Genomic DNA, 25,020 nt, shown 5'->3' on the forward strand with positions numbered 1-25,020 from the left:
AAATCCTGCTATTCTGATCTGGTAGTATTCCACGCCCGCTTTGCCCTACTATAAATGACTATACAGGGTGCAGAGCCATGCAGGATTGGGCCCTTCAATCTCATCTGAAGTGCAGCCTCTTTGAGTGAGGACAAACTCCTTTGAAACCACTCCACAGTTCCATCCACAGGCTATGGCCTATGAGAAGATGCGGGGGGTTTCTGGCTCCAGTGCAAATGCCTTGAGCAATTTGTGTGACAGATGCGTGCTTTCCCTCCTGCGTTCCTGTGATTAGAGAGAATATTTTGCTGCAAGCTGTTTTAATGGAGGCTGATCTCTGGGAACCAGATTGCCCCCTGCTGCAGAATGGTGGCTGCAACTGCCTATCCATAGACTTGCTGAAGAGTCATTAAGCAAAGTTTCAACGGGGCAGCTCGCTTTGTCCCCAGCGCCCCCTCTGTCTTAGTTTTAAATAGCTGTGCCTCCCGACTGGATTTGGGATCAACAATGTGATGGCACCTGATGGCCTCGGGCAGGGCCATGCAGTGGGGAGAGGGAGACGGCCTTTCACAGGGTAGTAGTGGGGCGGGAGCTGTGGCCTGTTGGAGTGTGGTAGGCAGGGAGATGAGGCCTATTGGAAGATCATGGGGGAGGTAGGTAGGTGTTGTACTGAAATTGCTCTGAAAGGCCTAAAGAGTTAAAGGTGTTTATAAACCCTTTCACTGTCCAACATTAAACAGTGATATGCAGGTAGGGTTGTCTAGTTTGGTGGAAGTATTCGTGGCGGTTTTATCCCATAACATAATCTTTAATTCATGGAGACTCCAGGACAACTCTGGAGGGTTGGCAACCTTGGGTTTGGGGTTGTTTTTAAACAGAGTGCTTGGTGTTCCTCATTTACGTGGCAAACAGCCCAAAAGCTTTCATTCAGATTGAAACTTTATTGATTTAACACATGAAGGTAAAACTAGTATTTCTGTTGAAACTTTGGTGAGTGATTGTGCAAAACAAATGTCGTCAGACCTTATTGAAATCTGTTTCCTTTTGGAGTCAGAATATCAGAGTCTTTTATTTTCAGAACTTTCCCTTGATGAAAAGCAAAGGGTTAATTTTATTACATCCTGGTGTGTAGAGGGCATTCACTTATCCTGCTCTTAACAAGCAGACAAACCCAAGGAGGAGGAGAGACAGGATAGAAAAGTTGGGGAAATACGTCTTGTGTTTGATGTTTTGGGAACTCGGGACCGCTGGTTAGTTACAAGTGGATGCTTTGGCTGGCAAGTCAACCATGAGACCTGCTGCTTTGATCCTGGTTAGTGATGGTCTGGTTGGATTCTCTTTCCTTAGGCGAGGCAGGTTTGGATGAACACAGAATAGTTGACTTCAGGATTCGATGAAAAGCCAAGAGAGTGAGAGAGGCTAGGAGGAAAGAATCAGCGGGGTGAGAAAGTCACACAACAAGGGAAGGGAATATAATATAGGATCACAGGAGCCTTTGTGGTGCTGGTAATTTGATCTCCCCACTGATGGGCTGAGGAGTGGATGTCCTAATGTGATGACTTTCAGCACTCACAGGTGAAACAAAAAGAAAAGGAGGACTTGTGGCACCTTAGAGACTAACCAATTTATTAGAGCATAAGCTTTCGTGAGCTACAGCTCACTTCCTCAGATGCATATCGTGGAAACTGCAGCAGGCTTTATATATACACAGAGAATATGAAACAATACCTATTCCCACCCCACTGTCCTGCTGGTAATAGCTTATCTAAAGTGATTTCCAGCACAAATCCAGGTTTTCTCACCCTCCACCCCCCCACACAAATTCACTCTCCTGCTGGTGATAGCCCATCCAAAGTGACAACTCTTTACACAATGTGCATGACAATCAAGCTGGGCTATTTCCTGCATAAATCCAGGTTCTCACATCCCCCCCACCCCCATACACACACAAACTCACTCTCCTGCTGGTAATAGCTCATCCAAACTGACCACTCTTCAAGTTAAAATCCAAGTTAAACCAGAACATCTGGGGGGGGGGGTAGGAAAAAACAAGAGGAAACAGGCTACCTTGCATAATGACTTAGCCACTCCAAGTCTCTATTTAAGCCTAAATTAATAGTATCCAATTTGCAAATGAATTCCAATTCAGCAGTTTCTCGCTGGAGTCTGGATTTGAAGTTTTTTTGTTTTAAGATAGCGACCTTCATGTCTGTGATCGCGTGACCAGAGAGATTGAAGTGTTCTCCGACTGGTTTATGAATGTTACAATTCTTGACATCTGATTTGTGTCCATTTATTCTTTTACGTAGAGACTGTCCAGTTTGACCAATGTACATGGCAGAGGGGCATTGCTGGCACATGATGGCATATATCACATTGGTTGCGCTATATTGATGACATCTTCATCATCTGGACCCATGGAAAAGAAGCCCTTGAGGAATTCCACCATGATTTCAACAATTTCCATCCCACCACCAACCTCAGCCTGGTCCAGTCCACACAAGAGATCCACTTCCTGGACACTACAGTGCTAATAAACAATGGTCACATAAACACCACCCTATACCGGAAACCTACTGACCGCTATTCCTACCTGCATGCCTCCAGCTTTCACCCTGACCACACCACACGATCCATCGTCTACAGCCAAGCTCTGCGATACAACCGCATTTGCTCCAACCCCTCAGACAGAGACAAACACCTACAAGATCTCTGTCAAGCTTTCTTACAACTACAATACCCACCTGCAGAAGTAAAGAAACAGATTGATAGAGCCAGAAGAGTTCCCAGAAGTTACCTACTACAGGACAGGCCTAACAAAGAAAATAACAGAACGCCACTAGCCGTCACCTTCAGCCCCCAACTAAAACCCCTCCAACGCATTATTAAGGATCTACAACCTATCCTAAAGGATGACCCAACACTCTCACAAATCTTGGGAGACAGGCCAGTCCTTGCCTACAGACAGCCCCGCAACCTGAAGCAAATACTCACCAACAACCACATACCACACAACAGAACCACTAACCCAGGAACTTATCCTTGCAACAAAGCCCGTTGCCAACTGTGCCCACATATCTATTCAGGGGACACCATCACAGGGCCTAATAACATCAGCCACACTATCAGAGGCTCGTTCACCTGCACATCCACCAATGTGATATATGCCATCATGTGCCAGCAATGCCCCTCTGCCATGTACATTGGTCAAACTGGACAGTCTCTACGTAAAAGAATAAATGGACACAAATCAGATGTCAAGAATTGTAACATTCATAAACCAGTCGGAGAACACTTCAATCTCTCTGGTCACGCGATCACAGACATGAAGGTCGCTATCTTAAAACAAAAAAACTTCAAATCCAGACTCCAGCGAGAAACTGCTGAATTGGAATTCATTTGCAAATTGGATACTATTAATTTAGGCTTAAATAGAGACTTGGAGTGGCTAAGTCATTATGCAAGGTAGCCTGTTTCCTCTTGTTTTTTCCTACCCCCCCCCCCCCCAGATGTTCTGGTTTAACTTGGATTTTAACTTGAAGAGTGGTCAGTTTGGATGAGCTATTACCAGCAGGAGAGTGAGTTTGTGTGTGTATGGGGGTGGGGGGGATGTGAGAACCTGGATTTATGCAGGAAATAGCCCAGCTTGATTGTCATGCACATTGTGTAAAGAGTTGTCACTTTGGATGGGCTATCACCAGCAGGAGAGTGAATTTGTGTGGGGGGGTGGAGGGTGAGAAAACCTGGATTTGTGCTGGAAATCACTTTAGATAAGCTATTACCAGCAGGACAGTGGGGTGGGAATAGGTATTGTTTCATATTCTCTGTGTATATATAAAGCCTGCTGCAGTTTCCACGATATGCATCTGAGGAAGTGAGCTGTAGCTCACGAAAGCTTATGCTCTAATAAATTGGTTAGTCTCTAAGGTGCCACAAGTCCTCCTTTTCTTTTTGCGAATACAGACTAACACGGCTGCTACTCTGAAAGGTGAAACAAAGTTCATTAAGCAAGAGCAAGGCCAGCCGGCTTTCTGTCAGGAAGAAAGTCCCTTAGATGGGTCGAGATGAGTTGCAATGCTGGCAGGTCGGGGAACAAGCTGGGAGGGGAGGAAGATGAATTTTTTTTTAATCCCTCAAAGTCTCTTCTTAAGAACGCCAAAAAGGAGTAAAAGGTTTGGAACATTGTGTCCTCATTATTTTGTCCACCAGTTAAACTCATTTCCATAAGGCCCAGCTTGGCATAGTAACTTTGTTCCCAAATTTTATTTTTGTACCAAATATGATTTCACCACAGTCCTTGACTTATATCAGTAGCCGTTTTCATTAGACTTATACAGTTTCTCCATCTGGTTTTGTTGCACCTATTACAATAGTCATTTATTGAAAATAACTTGACCTATGTTTCATTGTTATTGTAACCTCTTATGAACGTTCACATACTTTTTACAGCTGAGCTTAGGGTAACTTTGTAAATCCAAGAATCAGAACAGGTCTTTTGGATGATTGGGGAAGGGGGGTTGTATGCAGACCTTGTAGGTGCAGTTCAGGAATGGGCAGAGATTCAAGCTGGTTCTTCTTTGTGATCTAGCCCATCCATAATTATGGCACTATTTGGGCACTTGGACAGCATTGTCAACCCAAAGCATTCAGAAATCATAAGTCAGGCTCTAAAAATCAGGAGAGAGGCTTAACATTTTTTAAAATCATGAATTTAGCTCTTTTCATTTACCTCCTAGTGTTTGAGCCTAGCAGGGGCTGGTTTTCCAGTTTTTCTCTACAACCACGAGTGCTAGAAACGTCTTTCTTTTTTAAATGAAAGCTGAGTTTCTCGTGTAATCACAGGACTCCGGGAGCTGGAGCTTTAAAAAGGCACCATATATTGATAGAATGGTGATAGTTGGTGACACTGCTTGACGTTGTCTCTTCTACAGTTTTGCTGGCAGGTTCGGTGTTATAACATCCCCAATCACAAGGGCTCACTTTCTCCCTGGTGTAACGAATTCCCTTGATTTCAACTGCCTTATGCAGCAGATGAATTTGGCTGAAGGAGCACAGCCAAAGAATAAAAACTACAAATAATGAAATCCTGGCCCCAGTAAATTTAATGAGAGTTTTGCCCTTGATGTCAGTGGGGCCAGGATTTCACCAAAATTTTGTGTTTGTTTAAAAAAGGTGCCTCCTTGCTTGTTTAGCCATCAAACACCAGAGCCACATTCCTCCTTGGTGTAGATGTGAAATCAGTGGAATTGCAGCATTTGCACTGGAGCTGACTTATTAAGCTTAAAGAATAACAAACAAGTAATTTTTTTCTGCAAGCACTATTTAATAAGTATTTGCCTTGAGGGTGCAGTAATAGTCATTGGTCACTGTGGGGCAGTGTCTCACATTAGTCACTTTGCACTGGTCTGTTAGCATTGGCTCCTGGAAATGGTAAACAGGGTGTTTGTTAGACATTTTTCTCTCTTAGTTTCATTATAAAGGCCTTTTTTATTCCTATCCTGTTATTTATTCTTCCTGTTTTACACAGTTTGATAGCGCTTGCTGTTTTATTTTCACATCCGGATAGCGCTGGCAGACACTGTCTGAGTTTCGTCCACCAGGATCTATTGGAAAGAACAGTGTATCTGATAATACTGTGCAGCACCGTTCCCTCTAAGCTGTGCGCGCGCACATAGATCCTAAACCCCGCGCACATGGCAGAACACCACATGCACAAAAATTTGCACAGAAGCACGATTTGCACAGAAGAAATTTTTTGCGCACACGGCCTGTCAAAAATTAGAGGGAACATTGCTGTACAGCCCACATCTTTCATCTGGCTGGAGCTTTGGTTCAGCTAGAAATTTGTGTGCTTCTCCAAACATCCTGAGCCTACAAAGCCTGAGCTAGAAATCTCATGAAAAAGCAGCTCTGTCATCATGTTACTGGAATGTCCTTCTTCTAGCCAGTAAAATGCCGTGAGCAGACTTCCCTGTGAATTTTGATGCTTCATTTTCCTCTCCCTGAATGGGCAGAGGCATGTGGCAAAAATGAAAAATGGTGGGGAAAAGTAAATAAACACAAACTCTTTCTCCCCCTCTAGGCAGGTTCTGAGTTGGTTTGATGTTTGGGGAAGGGTTTAGTTGCTCAGGAAGGCATTCTGAGTTTATTTATGCTCTGTACCTTCCCCACTTGCTGCTCTTGGTTTGGGGAATCCTAGAGATCTTGCTCAGTGCTGGATCCTAGGTTGTGATCTTGGGATCTCAGTAATAGAGAATGTGGCACCGGCTCTGGAGGCATCTGAGACTTTTTGTAGCTTACTCCTTCTGGAGCAAATTCTTCAAGCCTGGGTCATTTGAAAAATGGTTCTGCACACCTGGGTGTCTTTCGCGTCATGATCCACAAGGTCAGATTTGAGCTTTGGTTATACCTTTTGGTGCTTCTAGAAGGTGCATCTTGGTGGTGGTTCTGTTTCTGGCCATCCCAGGTTGCTGATCCATTGGTTTATTTTTTAGCACTGAATCTGGTCAATGCAAGCAAAGAACAATGTGGTTATCTGCTGGGGAACTGGCTCACCTTGTGTGACCTTATCAGTAATGTTGTTACAGTTTCTCCTCATATTTTTCCTGCAGGTTGGAAGGGGGAAACTGTGCCATTATACATCCAGGTGCTGTCTGTGTCATGGTGAGGCTGCTTCCAAAGCTCTACAAGGAGGAACACCCTGAGGTAAATCTCTGTCTAGATGGTGCTTTGAGCTGTCTTTCCTCCACCCCTTTGACCTGGCCCCTAAGTACCATTCACTCCTGTACACAAGCATCACTGAAATCAGTCCAGATAACTAGCAGAGAAATAGTTCATTGTTCTCATCGGGGCAAGAACAACAGAAGAGCTCTTCTTCCAGGGAGATCATAGAGCCAGAATTAATGGATCTTTACATTTAGGAAAGCAGTGCCCTGTGGGTTGATTAAAAACTTGCATTTATATAGCACCATTCACATTAAAGGATCTCTCACATCAGCTAGACTGTGTCCTTGGGTTCTGATCTGGTGCAGAATACAGCCCCTGCTGCTCTCTGGATACTCCCTGCAGCAAATAAGAGGGCTGCTAGGTGGAGGCTTGGTTCCATTCCCTCTACTAGCTGGCCAGAGCATCTGATCAGGCACGAGGGGATGGGGGAATAAGCTGCACCCTCTGGTCAGCAGCAATTTATTTCCCTCCCAGAGCAATAATGGAGACGGAGGGATTGGTCCCTCTGTGTCCTCAGTGCTTCCCATGGCTAGTCATAAATGGGTCTGGTTATGCTCAACGATCACTTCAGTCACCACTAAAATGCAGCCACCTCTGGGGCTGCATATGGCTGCTGTTTAACAGAGGCACAGCAGCTTACAGAACAGTTTAGTACAGGAAGAATGTCAAATCCATTGATAACCGCAGGGGGGATTGGGGTAGAGTCGGAAGAAGACACCCACTTTGTCCAGGACAGCTGGGGCTAACGACTCTGCTTTTCAGATGAGTGGGTCTCTAACTGCCATCAAATTAACAGTGATCAGAGACCAGGCTTCTGTCTGATTTGGATTGTTAATAGCCCGAGGTGTTCAGGAGTGCATGGATTCATGCTCTTTCTTTAGCCAGTGCAAGCAAAGCCACATCTTTCAAATAAAGGGGCAAGGGACAGGTTGGTTAAAGCAGGAGGGACTTCTGAGTTGCATTGGACTTTAGGGTCACATCTCATCCAAAAGCATCCTCTCCTAAATTAACCCTTTCTTATCTTTTATAGCCCCCATCACTGGACTATTTTGTCTTCCGTGTAGCTAATGTATTTACCCTCACACCCTCCTGTGTGGTAGGGAAGTGCTGTTATCCCCATTTGACAGATTGGGAAACTGAGTCACAGGGAGTAAATGACAAGGTCATAGGTCACACTTGAAATCTGTGGCAGAACATGAATAGAACCCACGTTTCCCATGTATCAAATGGTAGTGCCCTCACTACTGGCCCCTCCTTCCTCTCTTTCTGCAACACCCATCCAACTACTGGCTATGTCTGACTCTGTTTTGTTTACAAGGCTGATGTGATCGCAGTGTGGAAGTTTAATGGAGAGGGTGGCAGATAGAGATGGGCAAGAACATTTTTGGATAAATTTTCAAGTTTGGGATGTGTACCTGCCTCTTTGTGGAGCTGAGGTCAGCTGCGTTACAAGGCCATACTCAAAACTCCCGGCACTTCCTGGGTTAGGCTGAGGGGAAATCCAGGAAGATCTGCCTCTCCTGTAGAATTCTGGGATTCTTGCTGCCATCCCACCAGGAGCCAGGGAGTGCAGAATCACACAGTTGGGGGAGGGGAGGCGGGAATGAAAGGGCACCATTCCATGGCCCAGAAAAGGGCTGGGTTTGATTCAGCTGAGTCTAGGACAACGGGTCACCTTGGATCTTATCTTCTCCAAACAGCTTTACTGATTTCTACTAGCAAAGTACCACACAGTCAACTCCTTGTTCTTCCTCCTTTTGAGGCGAATCAATTTCCTCCAAGCACATCTGATCTGTAGTGGCCTTGGATTGAGTCCTGGGGCCAGATTTTCCAAAGAGCTCAGGGACTGGTTTTCAGAAGCTCAGCACCCACAGAAGTGCTCAGCACCCACTGAGCTCACTTCTCTAAACTGTGTGGCTCCAACTGTGGGTGCTGAATGCTTCTGAGCCTCTAGTTCCTAATATAAAGGGGCGGCCACTTACATGCTAGGGCACCACTGTGCTACCATAATACAAATAATATATAATAATAGCAAATGTCATTAGTTGGAGGGAGTTGAGATCTCAGGGCTTTGCCTGGTTGGTCATTAATTGCTAAGAACCGTCTATCTTGGCGGGAGTTAATGCTGCTGCTTTAAAAGCATGTGAATGTATTCAGTTAAGAACATATAAAGGGTGGATTTAAAGGCCTGATCTAACAAAGTAAGCTGCATATATGGACAGCTGCTTCTGCCACTGTCTTCACGGGTTTGGGGGGGAGGTGTGTGTGTGAGAGAGAGTAAGGGCCTGTGGTATGGGGGTCTCTTTGCAGGCATCCCTGGGGGGGCGGATTGTGCTGGGAAAAGGAAAATGGGGTGGCACTCCTGTGGGTGTCCCAGGAGGCATGTCTGTTCCATGTAAACTACATGGACTCCTTAGTAAAGCACCTATTTACAGAGGTGCTGCAACTTGGCATTCCAGCCATGTGCACACGGACTGACCTCCTGGTGCTAACTACAAACCCTTCCCTCCTGCAGCCTCCCACTTGCCACTGCAGAGGCCAGTGGCGGGCATAGCGCTCTGGGCGCAATATACTCACTAGTGACCGCTGTGAGCTCTGCTCTATGGATGGGGTTAAAACTCTCTCACCCACTGGCTAGCACACAGCAGAAACCAGGGAGGTGCTTTTCTCAATCCAGATATGCCCCATCTGGGTAGGTACTCCCCACTCCGCATCATTCTCCTAGGACCCAAGAGCCCACATGAGAGGGAATGGGCTTCCCGCACCTCACCTGTCCTGCAGCGCATCTCGTGCATGTACAACACAGCAGCTGTTGTTTGGGCCAACACTTGGGATTAGGGTGAGCAAATGTGAAAAATCGAGACAGGGGTGGGGGGTAATAGGAGCCTATATAAGAAAAAGACCCCAAAATTGGGACTGTCGCTATAAAATCAGGACATTTGGTTACCCTACTTGGGATCAGCACTTTCCCTGGTATCTCTCTCCAGCAATGCATGATGCATTTTTCTGTTTGCAGTCCTGGGGCTCAATTCTGCTCTTGATTACACTGATGTCAATCGCTTAAGCCGGTGGGGTGATACCAGGGCAATTATGGTATACGTAAGATCAGGATCAAGCCCTGGCCTCTTACTAGGAGTTACAGACTGGTGCAGCAATTAACAGGAAATGGGCACGCAGTTAGCTTCATCACAACTAGGAATCTGCTCAGGTGAAATTTCCTTTTTTAAGGCTCGCCCCACACACATCCTGACCGAACGAGCAAATTATCCAGTGTATGTCTGCTGCCTTTTCTGAACTATTTGGATTCAACAAGCATATAAACGGGAGGTTTGGAATAAAACCAGATTCCTCATCAGCATCTCTGGAAGGTGGGAGTGTAATTAACTGCTGATGTTTCTTGACTCTTCATTGCAAGCCAAGCCAGCAGCTATTAAAATTTCGACAATTACTGTAATTAATTTCTGAAAAACAAGTAGAACAGTTAATTGGATGTGAGAGAGGAGCTGTCAGGGAAGTCGCTGTATCAGAGCTGGCTCTGCAGCTCTGCTGGATGAGGCAGGGAAAATGAAAACCCCACAGACTTTCAGTAGATGGCAGTGTTATTAAAAATATGAAGAGCTGGGAAACAAATTCCATCAGTCTCAATAACATATTTAAATCTATTAATCTTTCCTTCCCTTCTCTTTTCTTCTTCCCCCTTCTCTCATTGGATAAGGAATCAGTAGTAGTTGTAATTTATTTAGTATTATAACAATGGAGATCAGAGCCCCATTGTACACGCTTAATAAGAGGCAGTCCCTGTCCTGAAATGCTTGCAATCTAAACAGATGCGAGAAAGGGTGGGAGGGCAAATAGAAGCATAGAGAGGTGAAGTGACTAGCCCAAGATCACATCGGCAACACAGACAGGAATAGAACCTGTCTCTCTAAGTCCTCTGCTTCTGTCTGGTAGAACATGCTGCCTTCCTTAATATATGTGATTTGAAGTCTCATTATAATCTGAAGATGAACTCTGTGAAGCTGATTGTGTGAATCTCCATATTTTATTCTTGCTGTGATTTCTGGGCCAAATTTGTTCTGCATACAAGCTGTACTAGCAGCTAGTGCTTCTGAGGTTTTTCTGCCTCCTAGTGTAACCCGCGATTATGATGTAGTCTCCCGAAATTCTCTGGTGATGGGTGAGACACAATAGACTGAAGCTCTGCCATGGCTGTGTCAGCTTTCTGGTGTTAGCCTCTGACACATTCCTGGTATTGAACAGTGCTGGGAGCCCACTGGCGGAGCAGCGAGCTACTCAGGCATCAGGGGGTCATGGTCTTGTGCAAAAGCTGTAGCTCAAGGAGCCCTGACAGATAAATAACTCTGTCAATAACTCTGGTGGAGTGGTAGCAGATAGAAGGGAAATGAGGAAACCTCTTGAAAAGCCAGCAGGGGGCTGTGGCACCCTGTGTGCACGTCACACTGGACACAGCGTGCCAGTTGTTCTTCCCTTCCCATCCATACGCTGGTTTGGGAGTCGTATTGGAGGTAGCTGGAATGTTTTATGGTTGGACCTTTCCAACAGTGGGCCCCATGTACTCAGGGTATCCGTCCTGTAAACGGGCAGCATCCTACCTGCTGGAAGGGGAATGGGCTTTGGCATGTGTTTGGCCATATAAATGCTCCTTTATTTCTGCTTCCAAACAAGGAAAGAATCCTTGCATGTGGCTCACTATGTGTTCTCTGCCTGACAGCCCAGGAAGCAGCTGCAGCAAGGAATGGAGATGTCAGTTGTGTTTTTCAGTCCCTTATGCGGCTATACCGTGGTGGTGTTGTGGCATATGCTCCCTGTGCCCAATTCCACTCTTGCTGAAATCATAGAAAGGGCTTCCGCTGAGTTCATTGGGGACTGGATTGGGCTCTCTGCCCACGGGGGCTCTTACAGCTGGCTGGCTGGTAGCGCTTGTGCTTTGTCATGAGGCACATCTGAAGACCAGAAGATGACAGAAGACAAAGCTCTCCTCTGATAGCTCAGAAGTGGATCTTGACTCAGATGTTCAGCTTTCCCAGAGGTAGGAGCCTGTTTCTAAGGAGAACAAAATGTCTGTCAGGATCCACACAAAGGTCTGGGAGAAGGTTTTTGGCCTAGAGTTTGGGGCTGAGTTGAACAGCATGTTCTTCAACAGCAGGGATGGACAATGAGTGGGCGCTGAGCACCACTTTGCTAGTCTGAATGCCATGTAAAAACATTTTGGGATGGAGCATGGAGTTATCTTCCTGAAGGAATCAGTCCAGCTTCATATACAAATCCTTCCATTTCACCAAAGAGGGGAACCAGCAAGCACTGCTCTGCAGAAGCATTAGTGGAGCTCAATAAACATTAATGCATTCTGATTCTGACCTAAGGAAATAGGATCCATTCCCAGTTGGATTTGCTGCTTCTTGGTGACCTTTATCAGACCAAAGCAGTGATTTGCTGAAGTAACACTGAGCATGTCAATGTACTGAGAGTGATAATAAGTAGCAAGACAGACAGGAGACTCGATCTCACACAGCAGCCTATTCTTCTGACCTGACCAGTATGACAATTAACAGCTGATGAGAATAGATCTGTGGTTGTGTGTTGCAGTCATCTCTACTGGCAATTAAAAAAACATATGGATGTCAAATGAGACATGAAAATTTGCTAAAAGCCCTTAAAAAAAAAAAAGGCAGAGGTGCTGTTTGAGTCTTTAAAGGAAATTTATCGAGCATCACTCATGTGAACACTCAACCCTGGTGCTTTTGCAAACTGTGTCCATTCATTGTAATGACCCCGTTTATGCAAAGCAAATATTCTCTTTCCTTAAATGCAAAATCATCAGTGTCAAAATGAAATTGATGCCTATTTGGAAAGCTAATGGCAAAATAAACTTATTTACCGTCCCCCCTAAGCAAGCTTTGTGGCGCAGGGCATTTGCCACAGAAAGATATTTATATTGAACTTTTACATATTGCTTCTCCTCTTTAAAGTTATCTCGGCATTTCCTGCTTTCTGGATGATTTCCCAGGATGAAGCCTCTCAGATGCCAGAAGTGTCACTGCCGGGCCTGGTCTTTGTGACGTCACAGAAAGATGCATTCCGTGCTCTTGTCAGTGAACCAGGAAGTACAAAGAATGTATTTCCTGGGGGGAACAACACTTTTTAAAATGTATTCCTGTGCTGAATGTTCCTCGTGATCAGTTTGTAGAGTCGTTCAGTGATGACTGGAGGTGGAGGAGTTGACTCCTTCATTCAAAACCTGTCACACAGTTCATCATTTAACCAATCTTACAGATTAGCTTTATCTCCGCAGTCTGAGTTTGGCCCAGTTTTCCATTTTGTGCTGCAATTACCTTTAGCAGGTCTCTCTCGTGATCAGGTTGTATTTGGGAGCTTGTGTGTGACTCGGTTGTATGGATAGGGGAAGAAGGCTGTGCATTCTCAAAAGATTGTGCTGACTCCCTCACTCCAAGCATACTGAGATCCAGAGAGACAGACAGTGGTTGTTTTAATACCTACTTGCATCTTACCCAGTGGTGCTGCTTTTAGGCCTTTTCTCACTACTTTGCCTTTGGAGGTAGTCCTTGATTTAACCGAAACTAAATGGTTTGCACTTGTTGCTAACTTTCATAGCAGGGCACTTCACAAAAACTGCACAATTGCACTTTCCAAGTAGTGAATTGCTGCTTATAACGTTGTGGCAATGTCATAATTAGCCACTTTCATGTTTCATGAGTTATGTTTTGCTATTTGACACTTCTCACCCCATAAGCATTTACTATTATTATTTATATTACAGTAGCACCTCGAGGACCACAACCAAGATCGGGGCCTATTCTGCTATAGCCTATACACAGGCACATAGTAATAGATTGTGAACCCTCTAGGGTCAGAGACTATCTCAATAGACAAGACAAAGGGAAGTGGGGGACGCAGAAGCCCAAAGTTGGGAAGTGACCTGCACAGTAATGACAGAGCAAAGACTAGAACTCAGCTCTCCTAGCTCCTACTCCAGTACTTTCTCCACTATACTGCCTTTTTAAAAAGAAGAAGGTGTGATTTAAAGTGTCATTATCATAGAACCATATAATGGAGGGCTGGAAGGGACTGGGAGAGGTCATCTTGTACAGCCCCCTGCGCTGAGCCAGGACCAAGTAAACCTAGACTGTTCCTGCCAGGTGTTTGTCCAGCCTGTTCTTAATAACCTTCAGTGACGGGGATTCCACACCCCCCATTATAGCATCTATATTCTATTATAATCTCTGTTCTCATGGGGTAGCATTTTACACTGGTGCAAGTGACCAGGGGTGCTGGAACAATGTGTGTAGTGGGGGTGCTGAGAGCCACTGAAACCCTCTATATGATGGAAACCACAGGAGGTGTGGCAGCCCCCCCCCAGGATCTGTAGTTCCAGCACCTATGTAAATGACTACCCAAGATGCAAAGCAAATGAAGGATCTAGCCCTAAGTCACAGAGTTCAAGGCCATAAGGGACACCCCAGATCATCTAGGCAGCAGTGTCCAATAGAAATTCGATGCTAGCCACGCTTGTGGTTTTGAATTTTTCTTATTAGCTACATTATAAAAAAGCCACATGCATTAGCCACAATTCAATAGCCTATTAGCCACATGTGGCTAGTGGCGAACGTATTGGACACCGCTGATCTAGAGTGACTTGCCTAAGCAGAGCCAAGAACTGAATCCAGATCTTCCCTATCCAGAGCTAACCACAAGGTTACCCTCCCCCTCTAGCATTGATCTCTTCTTCCTGGGGATGTATGTAGAGGCTGTATCCTTCCTTGCTGCCATTCTCATTTGGACTTGCTGGGCTCCCTTTAATTCTATGTTTATACATTAATTTTAAAAAGTCAATTGCAGATGAGAGAAACCAACAGCCAGGTGTCCTGCATGTAGAAGATGGGTTTAGGCAGCATTAATAATGGAGTAGCTGAGGGACAGAGAAGGACCTACCTGGCTGCTCTGAATCAGGGGTATCTTACTGTTCTTATTAAGCTGTTGAATTGTCTCGGATTGCCAGACACAGTTAGTGGGGTGGGAGTGCTAAGGGGTAGATATCTCCCCTCCCATGTGGAAAAGGAGATCAGCTGCTGTGATAGCACAATTTCTTTGGAGTCCTTCGAAACTCTTCTCTGGGCCTGGAATCTGTGTGTGTGCCGAGGGGGTGGGAGTGGTGAAATGGTCTGGGTGGAGGCACATCATCTTCTCTGTTAATGCCATAGCATTCCTTAGCTTATGGTAATACACTCTTTAAGGGGTCCCCAAGGCATCTGAGGTCAGGGTTCAATTCCTCCTTTGGAGCTGCACTGCCAGGGCCTGCAGAGAGATGTGCCTGGGGCACAGAGCTGGACAGATGCATGGGCTGGGGAGATCGGCAGGGTGTGGGGGCAGGTCCTGCAGCCTGTTTTGGGGAGCTGGGAGCCAAATCTTCCTCTCGAGCACCCTCCCTCCCCTGCCAAAGGCTTTACCCTTGAAGGAGGGGAGCTGATCCAGCTGACTTGTCCGGCTTTGAGAGATGTCCATGCAAAGATGTCATAGCATCTGGAGGGCTGCAGGATTGACTTAACATGAGATTCTCTGTGTAGATGCTGTCCCAACTGTAACAGAACAAAAAACCTGCAGGCTGTCTGCACATCATCTCACTGTGCTGCTCTGACCCTGGTGCAGTGTAATGTGCTCGTCACACTCTCTCCATAAAAACCATCCAAACTCTCTGGTATCACCCAAACTCTCAGAAATGTACATTTGCTTAAAAATCAGGCTCCAACTATGGAATCTTCCAAGAAACCCTAGCAAACTATGCAGAAATGTTCTCTTTTTGCTGCGCCTTTCATCCAGAAAGATCCTACCAGGTTTTACTGACTGTATATCAGGACCACTACATCCACCTATCAGGCCAGACTCAGAGGTCTGATGGCACAGCACTACACAAGAATTTAGAACACAGTGTGGAGAAGACAGTATTCAGCCGAGTCTGCAGGAGGATGTTAGGGAAGCAGAATGTAATTCAATGAGTTAGACTTTGGGCAGGACCCCAGAGTTAATACCTCTGCCCTTAACTTTCCAAGAGGTCTTGATTGCCTTGATTACTAATGGTTAAGTCCCCAGTTGTACATCTCTTCCAAAAGGCAGCACTGCTAGCATTCTTAGCACCAGGATGGTTCGATGCTGATTCTGGGGCTGGGAGGGACATCATCGACTGATTCCCCAACAGGAATTACTGCAGCCCAAAGAGACACCTTTCATCCTAGCCCTGACTCCCGCTTAGAGTGTGAGATTCAGTACAAGGTGGAATGGCTGCAAGGCAGTCCCAGCAGCCCTTATCTCAGTGCTGATCTAGACTCTGAAGCTGTGGTGCAAGCCATGCCATTTCTTTAAAAGCTCACTCCAGAACTTCTCAGGAACTGTGCTGGGTGCAGGACCCTCTGGAACAGGAAAGAGCCCCAGGAGCACATGGGTGAAAAAGCAAGGTAGAAATGGTTCATTCAAAGAAGTCAGACAAGCCATCTTTGTATCTATATGGAAGCGAAGTATATACAATTCATAGTGCCTACTTCCTGCTCCCCCTTCTCACCACACATGGATGCTGCAAGCCATAACGTATGGCTTCAGTTGCACTGTGGCATGACAGAGCCCAGTTCTGCAAGCATTCACTCAAGCAGTTCTTACTCATTAATACCAATGGGTAAGCTCCTAATTAGTAAGCTGTTGTGCTAGAGAGGGACTGTGTCTCATGGCTGCAACAGGGGACTCAAGTTCTGGGTTCTTGTCCCAATTCTGGCAGTCCTGGCTTGGTGTGACTTACTCGCTCTGGGTAATATTTTCAAAAGCACGTAAGTGAGTTAGGAGCCTATGTCTCATTGAAAGTCAGTGTGTTAGGCTCCTACAAATGGGATTGTCAAAGGTGCCGGGTGCTTAACTCTCAATAATTTCCAGGGCAGTTAGGCACCATAGCTGCTTTTGAAAATCCCTCTATAAGTGCATCAATGAGATATAGCATCAAATAGTACCTCCCTCAAGGGTGTGTTGGGAAGTTACTCAATGAATGTGTGCAAAGGGCTTTGAGTTCCTTGAATGAGAGGTGCTAGGGGAGTGCAAGATTTATTTGTTTTTTGTGGGTCTATGCCTATCTCATTTTTAAGCCCAAGGGGACCGTATCCTGTCAAAATGAATCCACACTTTGAACCTTTTGAGGCATTTGTCTGTCCCCTAACAAACCGACATCATTTGGAAGGGAGAGAAATTCAACTACCAAGTTTTGAAGCGATGAATTGTTAGAAGGAGGAAGCTGGGACTACTTAAGAATGTCGGGCAAATTACTAGATGACATTTTGCCCTCAGACTTTAATCTGATGCAGAGCTGTGAGCCCTGCTGTGTTCTAATTGAACCTCCAGTTCCCTGACTCATGGTGCAAGTAATATGTGTTAGGAAAATCAATCCATGTATATGGGGAAATGTAGACTGGTTTCCTGCCACCATTAACGTTTTCACTAAAAAAACATTTTACTGGAACTAATATTCCTGAAAACAGCACATTTTATTCAAAACAAGGCAATCTCGATATTGACAGCGCTGCTGTGATAATGAGAACAATCAATTTTTTTGTACTCCATTATGGTTCTATTGGATTTATTTTGGAGTAAACCTATAGTTTCACTTAGCCAAGATCTGTATCTTTTTTATCTTTTTTTCAACTTTACGCAGATTGTAAATAATAATTTGTTTTCATCCCGTGGAAGAGTAAGTGAAAAAACGGCAATAAAAATATAAAAGAGTTATAAACTAGACATTCATTTCCACAGCTCACCCAGTCCTCTTGCTAGAAGAAGAGAAATGTGTATTGGATCCGGAAGGGATCTTATAAGTGTAGTGAGAGAATATACGTTTCTGCTTGTGTAAAGATAAAAGAATAAATCATTGAGATTTAGAGCTAGATTTCTAAAGAGCTTAATTTCCATTGAGACACCAAAATAAGGGGGCAGATTGTCCGGAAGGCTCTGCAGGTTGGGTGCTGGGAGCTGTCTTGAAAATCTGGCCATTAATGTTGCAGTGGGGGCTGCCAGGTGGGTGCTCAGCACTTTTGAAAATCTGACCCTAATTTAGGGTGCCTGAATGGGAGCTGAGCTCAGGCCCTGATAGTGGGCATTGAACATGTCAAATTCCAGCCCTGAGCACTTCAGAATCTAGCCTACATGGTCAAAGATGTGAATCTCCTCTTACTTATACCAGTGTTATACCAGTCTACTTCACAGTGAGCCTGGTGGAGTTATTTCCAATTAACATTGCAAGATCAAGCCCAGAATGTGGACATCAGCTACATTTTCTGCATGTCTGATGTCATCGGAATCTTGTGCATATGCTCAGGGTTCAGCTGATCGCCATATTTGGGGTCGGGAAGGAATTTTCCTCCAGGGCAGATTGGAAGACGCCCTGGGGGTTTTTCGCCTTCCTTTGTAGCATGGGGCACGGGTCACTTGCTGGAGGATTCTCTGCACCTTGAAGTCTTTAAACCATGATTTGAGGACTTCAATAGCTCAGACATAGGTGAGAGGTTTATCACAGGAGTGGGTGGGTGAGATTCTGTGTCCTGCGTTGTGCAGGAGGTCAGACTAGATGATCATAATGGTCCCTTCTGACCTTAATATCTATGAATCTATGTCATCATCTGTAATTCTTTACTACATAAAGTTTGTATTAACTATTTCCCTCAACAATATTTAACACATCCAAATGCTTCTCCTGTGAGAAATGCCCCAATCTTACAAAGATTTATGGTGATATATACTATATACAGTTACTCCTACAGAGTCCACTTGGGTCTCTGGGCCTTCCTACATCCTGGCTGGCCTACAAGCTGCTTTAAAAATCAACACAAATTCAGTTTTTTAAAAAGTGCTTAAGAACAACTGAAGGCCTCCATTCAGCAAAGCACTTAAGCGGTGCTTAAAGTTAAGCAGGTGCTGAAGATTTTTACTGGATCAAGGCCTTAATTCATGGTTGTTTCTAAAGCACTGAGTAGGTCACATTAAGAAAAGGAGTACTTGTGGCACCTTAGAGACTAACCAATTTATTTGAGCGTAAGCTTTCGTGAGCTACAGCTCACTTCATCGGATGCATACTGTGGAAAGTATAGAAGATCTTTTTATACACACAAAGCATGAAAAAACAGGTGTTTACCACTACAAAAGGTTTTCTCTCCCCCCACCCCACTCTCCTGCTGGTAATAGGTTATCTAAAGTGATCACTCTCCTTACAGTGTGTATGATAATCAAGGTGGGCCATTTCCAGCACAAATCCAGGGTTTAACAAGAACGTCTGAGGAAGTGGGGGGGAGTAGGAAAAAACAAGGGGAAATAGGTTACCTTGCATAATGACTTAGCCACTCCCAGTCTCTATTCAAGCCTAAGTTAATTGTATCCAATTTGCAGATGAATTCCAATTCAACAGTCTCTCGCTGGAGTCTGGTTTTGAAGTTTTTTTTGTTGTAATATCACAACTTTCATGTCTGTAATCGCGTGACCAGAGAGATTGAAGTATTCTCCGACTGGTTTATGAATGTTATAATTCTTGACATGTGATTTGTGTCCATTTATTCTTTTACGTAGAGACTGTCCAGTTTGACCAATGTACATGGCAGAGGGGCATTGCTGGCACATGATGGCATATATCACGTTGGTGGATGTGCAGGTGAACGAGCCTCTGATAGTGTGGCTGATGTTATTAGGCCCTGTGATGGTGTCCCCTGAATAGCTATGTGGGCACAGTTGGGAACGGGCTTTGTTGCAAGGATAGGTTCCTGGGTTAGTGGTTCTGTTGTGTGGTGTGTGGTTGCTGGTGAGTATTTGCTTCAGGTTGGGGGGCTGTCTGTAGGCAAGGACTGGCCTGTCTCCCAAGATTTGTGAGAGTGTTGGGTCATCCTTCAGGATAGGTTGTAGATCCTTAATAATGCGTTGGAGGGGTTTTAGTTGGGGGCTGAAGGTAACGGCTAGTGGCGTTCTGTTATTTTCTTTGTTAGGCCTGTCTTGTAGTAGATGACTTCTGGGAACTCTTCTGGCTCTATCAATCTGTTTCTTCACTTCCACAGGTGGGTATTGTAGTTGTAAGAATGCTTGATAGAGATCTTGTAGGTGTTTGTCTCTGTCTGAGGGGTTGGAGCAAATGCGGTTGTATCATAGAGCTTGGCTGTAGACAATGGATCATGTGGTGTGGTCAGGGTGAAAGCTGGAAGCATGTAGGTAGGAATAGCGGTCAGTAGGTTTCCGGTATAGGGTGGTGTTTATGTGACCATTGTTTATTAGCACTGTAGTGTCCAGGAAGTGGATCTCTTGTGTGGACTGGACCAGGCTGAGGTTGATGGTGGAATGGAAATTGTTGAAATCATGGTGGAATTCCTCAAGGGCTTCTTTTCCATGGGTCCAGATAATGAAGATGTCATCAATATAGCGCAAGTAGAGTAGGGGCGTTAGGGGACGAGAGCTGAGGAAGCGTTGTTCTAAGTCAGCCATAAAAATGTTGGCATACTGTGGGGCCACGCGGGTACCCATAGCAGTGCCACTGATTTGAAGGTATACATTGTCCCCAAATGTAAAATAGTTATGGGTAAGGACAAAGTCACAAAGTTCAGCCACCAGGTTAGCCGTGACATTATCGGGGATAGTGTTCTTGACGGCTTGTAGTCCATCTTTGTGTGGAATGTTGGTGTAGAGGGCTTCTACATCCGTAGAGGGCTTCTACATCCATAGGGGCCAGGATGGTGTTATCAGGAAGATCACCGATGGATTGTAGTTTCCTCAGGAAGTCAGTGGTGTCTTGAAGGTAGCTGGGAGTGCTGGTTGCGTAGGGTCTGAGGAGGGAGTCTACATAGCCAGACAATCCTGCTGCCAGGGTGCCAATGCAGGAGAGTGGGGTGGGGGGAGAGAAAATCTTTTGTAGTGGTAAACACCCATTTTTCATGCTTTGTGTGTATAAAAAGATCTTCTACACTTTCCACAGTATGCATCCGATGAAGTGAGCTGTAGCTCACGAAAGCTTATGCTCAAATAAATTGGTTAGTCTCTAAGGTGCCACAAGTACTCCTTTTCTTTTTGCGAATACAGACTAACACGGCTGTTACTCTGACATAGGTCACATTAGTGTGACTGCCCATGTGCTTAAAGATAAGCATGTGCTTACATGCTTTGCTGGATCATGCCCTGTGTATCGTGAGAGAGCAAGTGGTGTTATCTCTGTCTTATACAGGGGAACTGACTGACTTCTACCTTAGTCCCTTCACAAACATGGTGTTTCTGCAAGAGATCTTGACCACAGATGACTGAGCAGTAGTCAGATGGGAGAAGATGGCTGGGCTCTCCTGATGCTGAATTTTATGGCACAGCCACTAATGGATTTAATCAAAGCAGCATTGCTGTAGACGCCGATCCTGCAAGCTGCTGCTCTTGGGTGGACCTCTGCAGCTCTCTGGAGCCCATTGAAATCAAGGATCCACATGGAGCCAGTCTGTGGAGTTAGGGTCTCAGGCACACTGACACCAGCCCTCTCTTTGTTTTAGCTTTCCCAGGAAATCCAATGCGCTGTGGCCGATCACGTCCAGTCCTTGGTGAAATCGGAGAAGAGCCGTCAGGTGATGTGCGCATCCGGCTTGCTGAGCACCATCATAACCTCCTGTCAGCATGCTCTGAACAATGACAGCCACCCATTGCACCTGCCTCTCATCAGGATTTTTGAGAAGCTGGCCTCACAATCCATTGAGCCAGATGTATTAAGGTACCGGATCTGTATTTAGCAAAGTGGTTTTATAGTGTCTTTCTGCACTAAGGCTGTGGATCCTTTAAGGAAATAGACTAACACAAACTAGCACTGTGATTCAGCAAGACACTTCACCCAGCTGGGACACCCCACAGGGTGAAAGTTAGGGACATGCTTGAATAAATTGCAGAATTGGGACCTAGGGTAGTAAATCTTAGCATTTCTGTAGAACCTTCCACCCAGGGATCTCAAAGCACTTGACAGATGTTAATTAATTAAAGAAGTGCAGTACACCTAGGAGGAAAGGATTATTTTCCTGTTTTTCAGATGGGGAAACTGAGGTGCAAAGAGATGCATCGATTTTCCCACATTTGCGCACACTGTCAAAGACAGACCCAGGAGTCATATTGCTCAGTCTCTTGCTCACATCAATAGACCACACAGTCTCCAATAAAGCTAACAAAGGCCAGTGTGGCGTGGGCTTTGGAAGGAGTGGAGTGCAGGCTGGGTTTGAATGCGCACCACAAATTTGTCCAGATTCTCCGAACATCTTGTCCAAAGCTGAGCTGTAGATTGTTTTCTTGTGAGATTTCTAAAGCTTCCTCCTTCTGGTTTGGCTGGAAATTCAGCTTTTCTCATGGCACTGTGGAACTTCGTCTGCAAATCGCAGCCAGCACCAGACAAAGCAAAGATCTGGGAGAGAGAAAAATATTGGGGAAGATATAACCAGCCTTGTGGTGCTAATATTAGGGATGTTGAAATCCGCGACTCCATCACATCATATCTGAAATGCAGAGGATAATCAAGAGGCAACTGATTTTTTTTAAGGATTTAGGGGACACCTGGTTTTAGGAATGTCTTCCTTTAAGAGTGTCAGGTGGCTTGCAAGATCCTTATGAAATCAGTGGCCTCTTGATTATCCTTTGCATTTCAGATATGGTGTGGTGGTGTTACTGATTTAAACTCATGCCCAGGCCGGTGTACACATAGGCTTTTCTGCAGAGCTGGTAAAACAGCTTTCTTTCTTTCTTTCTTTCTTTCTTTCTTTCTTTCTTTCTTTCTTTCTTTCTTTCTTTCTTTCTTTCTTTCTTTCTTTCTTTCTTTCTTTCTTTCTTTCTTTTTAAACCAAAAAATAAGAGAAAATCCATTTATTTCATTCCATTTGAAACTTTTCCAGGAATTTTTGAAAAAAAGAAATTTGATGAAAACAATGAATATGAAGATTTTTGTTTTGTTTCAAATGTGGATTCCCCCCTCGCCCCCCCAATAAAAAACAAGTTAAGAAAGTGAGGGATAAAAGAAGATGAAACAAACAATGTTTTCTTTAATTTTGGAAAATGTTGATTCCGCCAAAAAGCCATTCTTTTGTGTGGGGAAAAGCTTTAGAGTGTGATTTCTATTTTTTGTCCCACTCTGCCTTTCAAAGTAAAGTTGGCCTCACTAGCTAGAAGGCAGTAACCTCAGGGCTTTGCTGTGTATGCATTGATGGCAGTGCTCCCATATATCCTATACAAAGGTGTTTGTGTTCTCAGGCAGTTCCTCTGGCTTGGGACCCCTCCGCCAGCCATGACTGGGGCGTGCGAAAACCCGGCTAAGACTCCATTGTATCAAGAGACTAGTTTGTGTAAAGCAGCTTGCAGTGAAGGTGAGAGCAGCAGCGTGGAGAATGGAGTTGGTATTCCGGGTGCGCATGCTGGGGAAGGAAAGCTGCTGCCAGACCTACTTGCTGAGAAGCCAGGCACAGCGCAGATCTAGCGTGCCAGAGAACATTAGTCTCTAGAGTGGGCCACTGTGACAAACTGGCATGTTGATCAACAGCAGGAGCTGAGCCAAGAGTGTTCAGAGCTCAAAGCCGAGGTTTGATAGCTTGAGCTCATGATAGACTCTGTCCCTGAGGCTGTGATAAACTCAAATCCTCACACAGAGTGGGATGCTGACCGGTGGTTTACACTAGCTCATCCAGCAGTGCTCCCCAAAGGTGTATGGCCTACTGGGCTGGGGGCATGAGCATACCTGCCTTCTCCTGTGGATCTAGAGGGAGTGCATCTATACGGAGCATTATTCACTTCAGGCAGCACACGCCCTGTGCTCCTCACTGGTACAAAACCATAATGATAGAATTCCCACCCCATACACGTGTTTTGCACATGCGCCAGTAACTCCATAAGGGGCAGGGTGGTGGAGAACCAGCCCCACAAGTTCTGCACAGGCACAAACTCAGCACTCACCTGCCCGTTGGGTTTAGCCCTTCAGCTATTGAATGATGGAGGTGGGGAAAGGAACCAGCAGGGTTAGGCACCTGCCCCAAGGAGGAAGAGGGCAGGGAAGTGCACTCCTACCTGAGGAGCTATGTTGGGGAAGAAGAGCTGCTTCTCAGAGCTCTTCTCGCAGACCTCACCTACGACTGGGGGACGCTTTTGTCTGAAACTTTTTTCGCTGACCAATGCAGGTTTGTTGACACTGAAATACTCTGTGAATTTGTGCACCAAACCGTTTGTATAAAACCAAAAAAAAAACCCTACCACCACCGCCGGCTCCTTCTCCCCCCACCCTGCCCGTCCCCCATGGCAACGTTTTGATTTTTCAGTTTGAACCAATGTTTCTTTTCAAAATTTCCTTTAATTTTATTTCAAAGTTCAAAAACATTCAAGAAACGTTGACATCAAAATCAAAAGTTTCAGTTTTGTCCAAACAAAACGTTTCGTCTGATCTGAAAGGAAACTTGTTTTGGCTTTTTTTCGATTTGCTGCAAAAAATTTAAAATTTCATTTTCTGTTCAATGTGAAAAAATGTGTGTTTTTTCTGATTTTGCAAAATTGCTGACTGACTGAACAATGCATCATTCCCCCAGCTCCACTCCTATTTCACCCCCCACACCCTCTGCAGCACCAGAAAGATTTCTGCAGCCCACTGAGGACTAATTGAGCATAGAGGGGGAAGCCGTGACTGATCAGATACATGCTTTGTGGCTGCAATCAATGAATTGGAAAGAAGCATGCTACAGAATGGAAGCAATGACAGCACTGTGCATTGCTAATGATGGGCTTTATTGTCGTAGATTCAGGAGCAGCCGTACCAGACAATCCTGTGGTTACTCAGCTAGCCACGCGGAACACCAGTTCCCCACGGGCGTCCAGGGGCTCTGCGATGGCTCTCCAGACATCTATGAGTCTCATCTCCATGACGTCGCCGCGGAACTTCCAGCCACACAGCACTTCCTTGGCACCGTCCTTCGTGGAGTTCGACATGTCCCCTGAGGGATACGGGTATTGCTGCGATTCATGCTGCTTTTTGTATCACTTTACAGAGCCTCCAGTCTCTTATTTTGGACCAAACAAGAGAGTCATAGCAGATCCTCCTGCTCCCATAATTCCCCTCCGTGCAGCACTGCTAGCAACTCATACAGTCTACCCACAGCCCTCCTAGTGATCCTGCATTGGCCCCTGGAGGATATGCTAGGTCCCCTCCATCTCTGCCATGCTCTTACCCTCATCATCAGCCTGGACCCACTGAGGGGCTGAGGCTGCAGGATTGTAGTCAGTGGGAGGTTG

The 25,020-nt window shown here is 45.3% G+C and overlaps 1 protein-coding gene across 1 annotated transcript in view; it reads left to right on the top strand.

The window, feature by feature from the left end:
• Positions 1–25,020, top strand: part of WDFY4 (WDFY family member 4) — a 236,835-nt gene that overhangs the window by 48,821 nt on the left and 162,994 nt on the right. Inside the window, exons 13-16 of the mRNA XM_084634805.1 lie at positions 6,591–6,684; positions 21,273–21,487; positions 23,002–23,114; positions 24,528–24,735. Of these exons, the coding sequence (XP_084490931.1) occupies positions 6,591–6,684; positions 21,273–21,487; positions 23,002–23,114; positions 24,528–24,735 (630 nt within the window). The remainder of the gene's footprint in view (positions 1–6,590; positions 6,685–21,272; positions 21,488–23,001; positions 23,115–24,527; positions 24,736–25,020) is intronic.

This window comes from Lepidochelys olivacea (genome assembly GCF_965140295.1).
Source record: "Lepidochelys olivacea isolate rLepOli2 genome assembly, chromosome: 7".
In the NCBI taxonomy this organism is placed as follows: domain Eukaryota; kingdom Metazoa; phylum Chordata; order Testudines; family Cheloniidae; genus Lepidochelys; species Lepidochelys olivacea.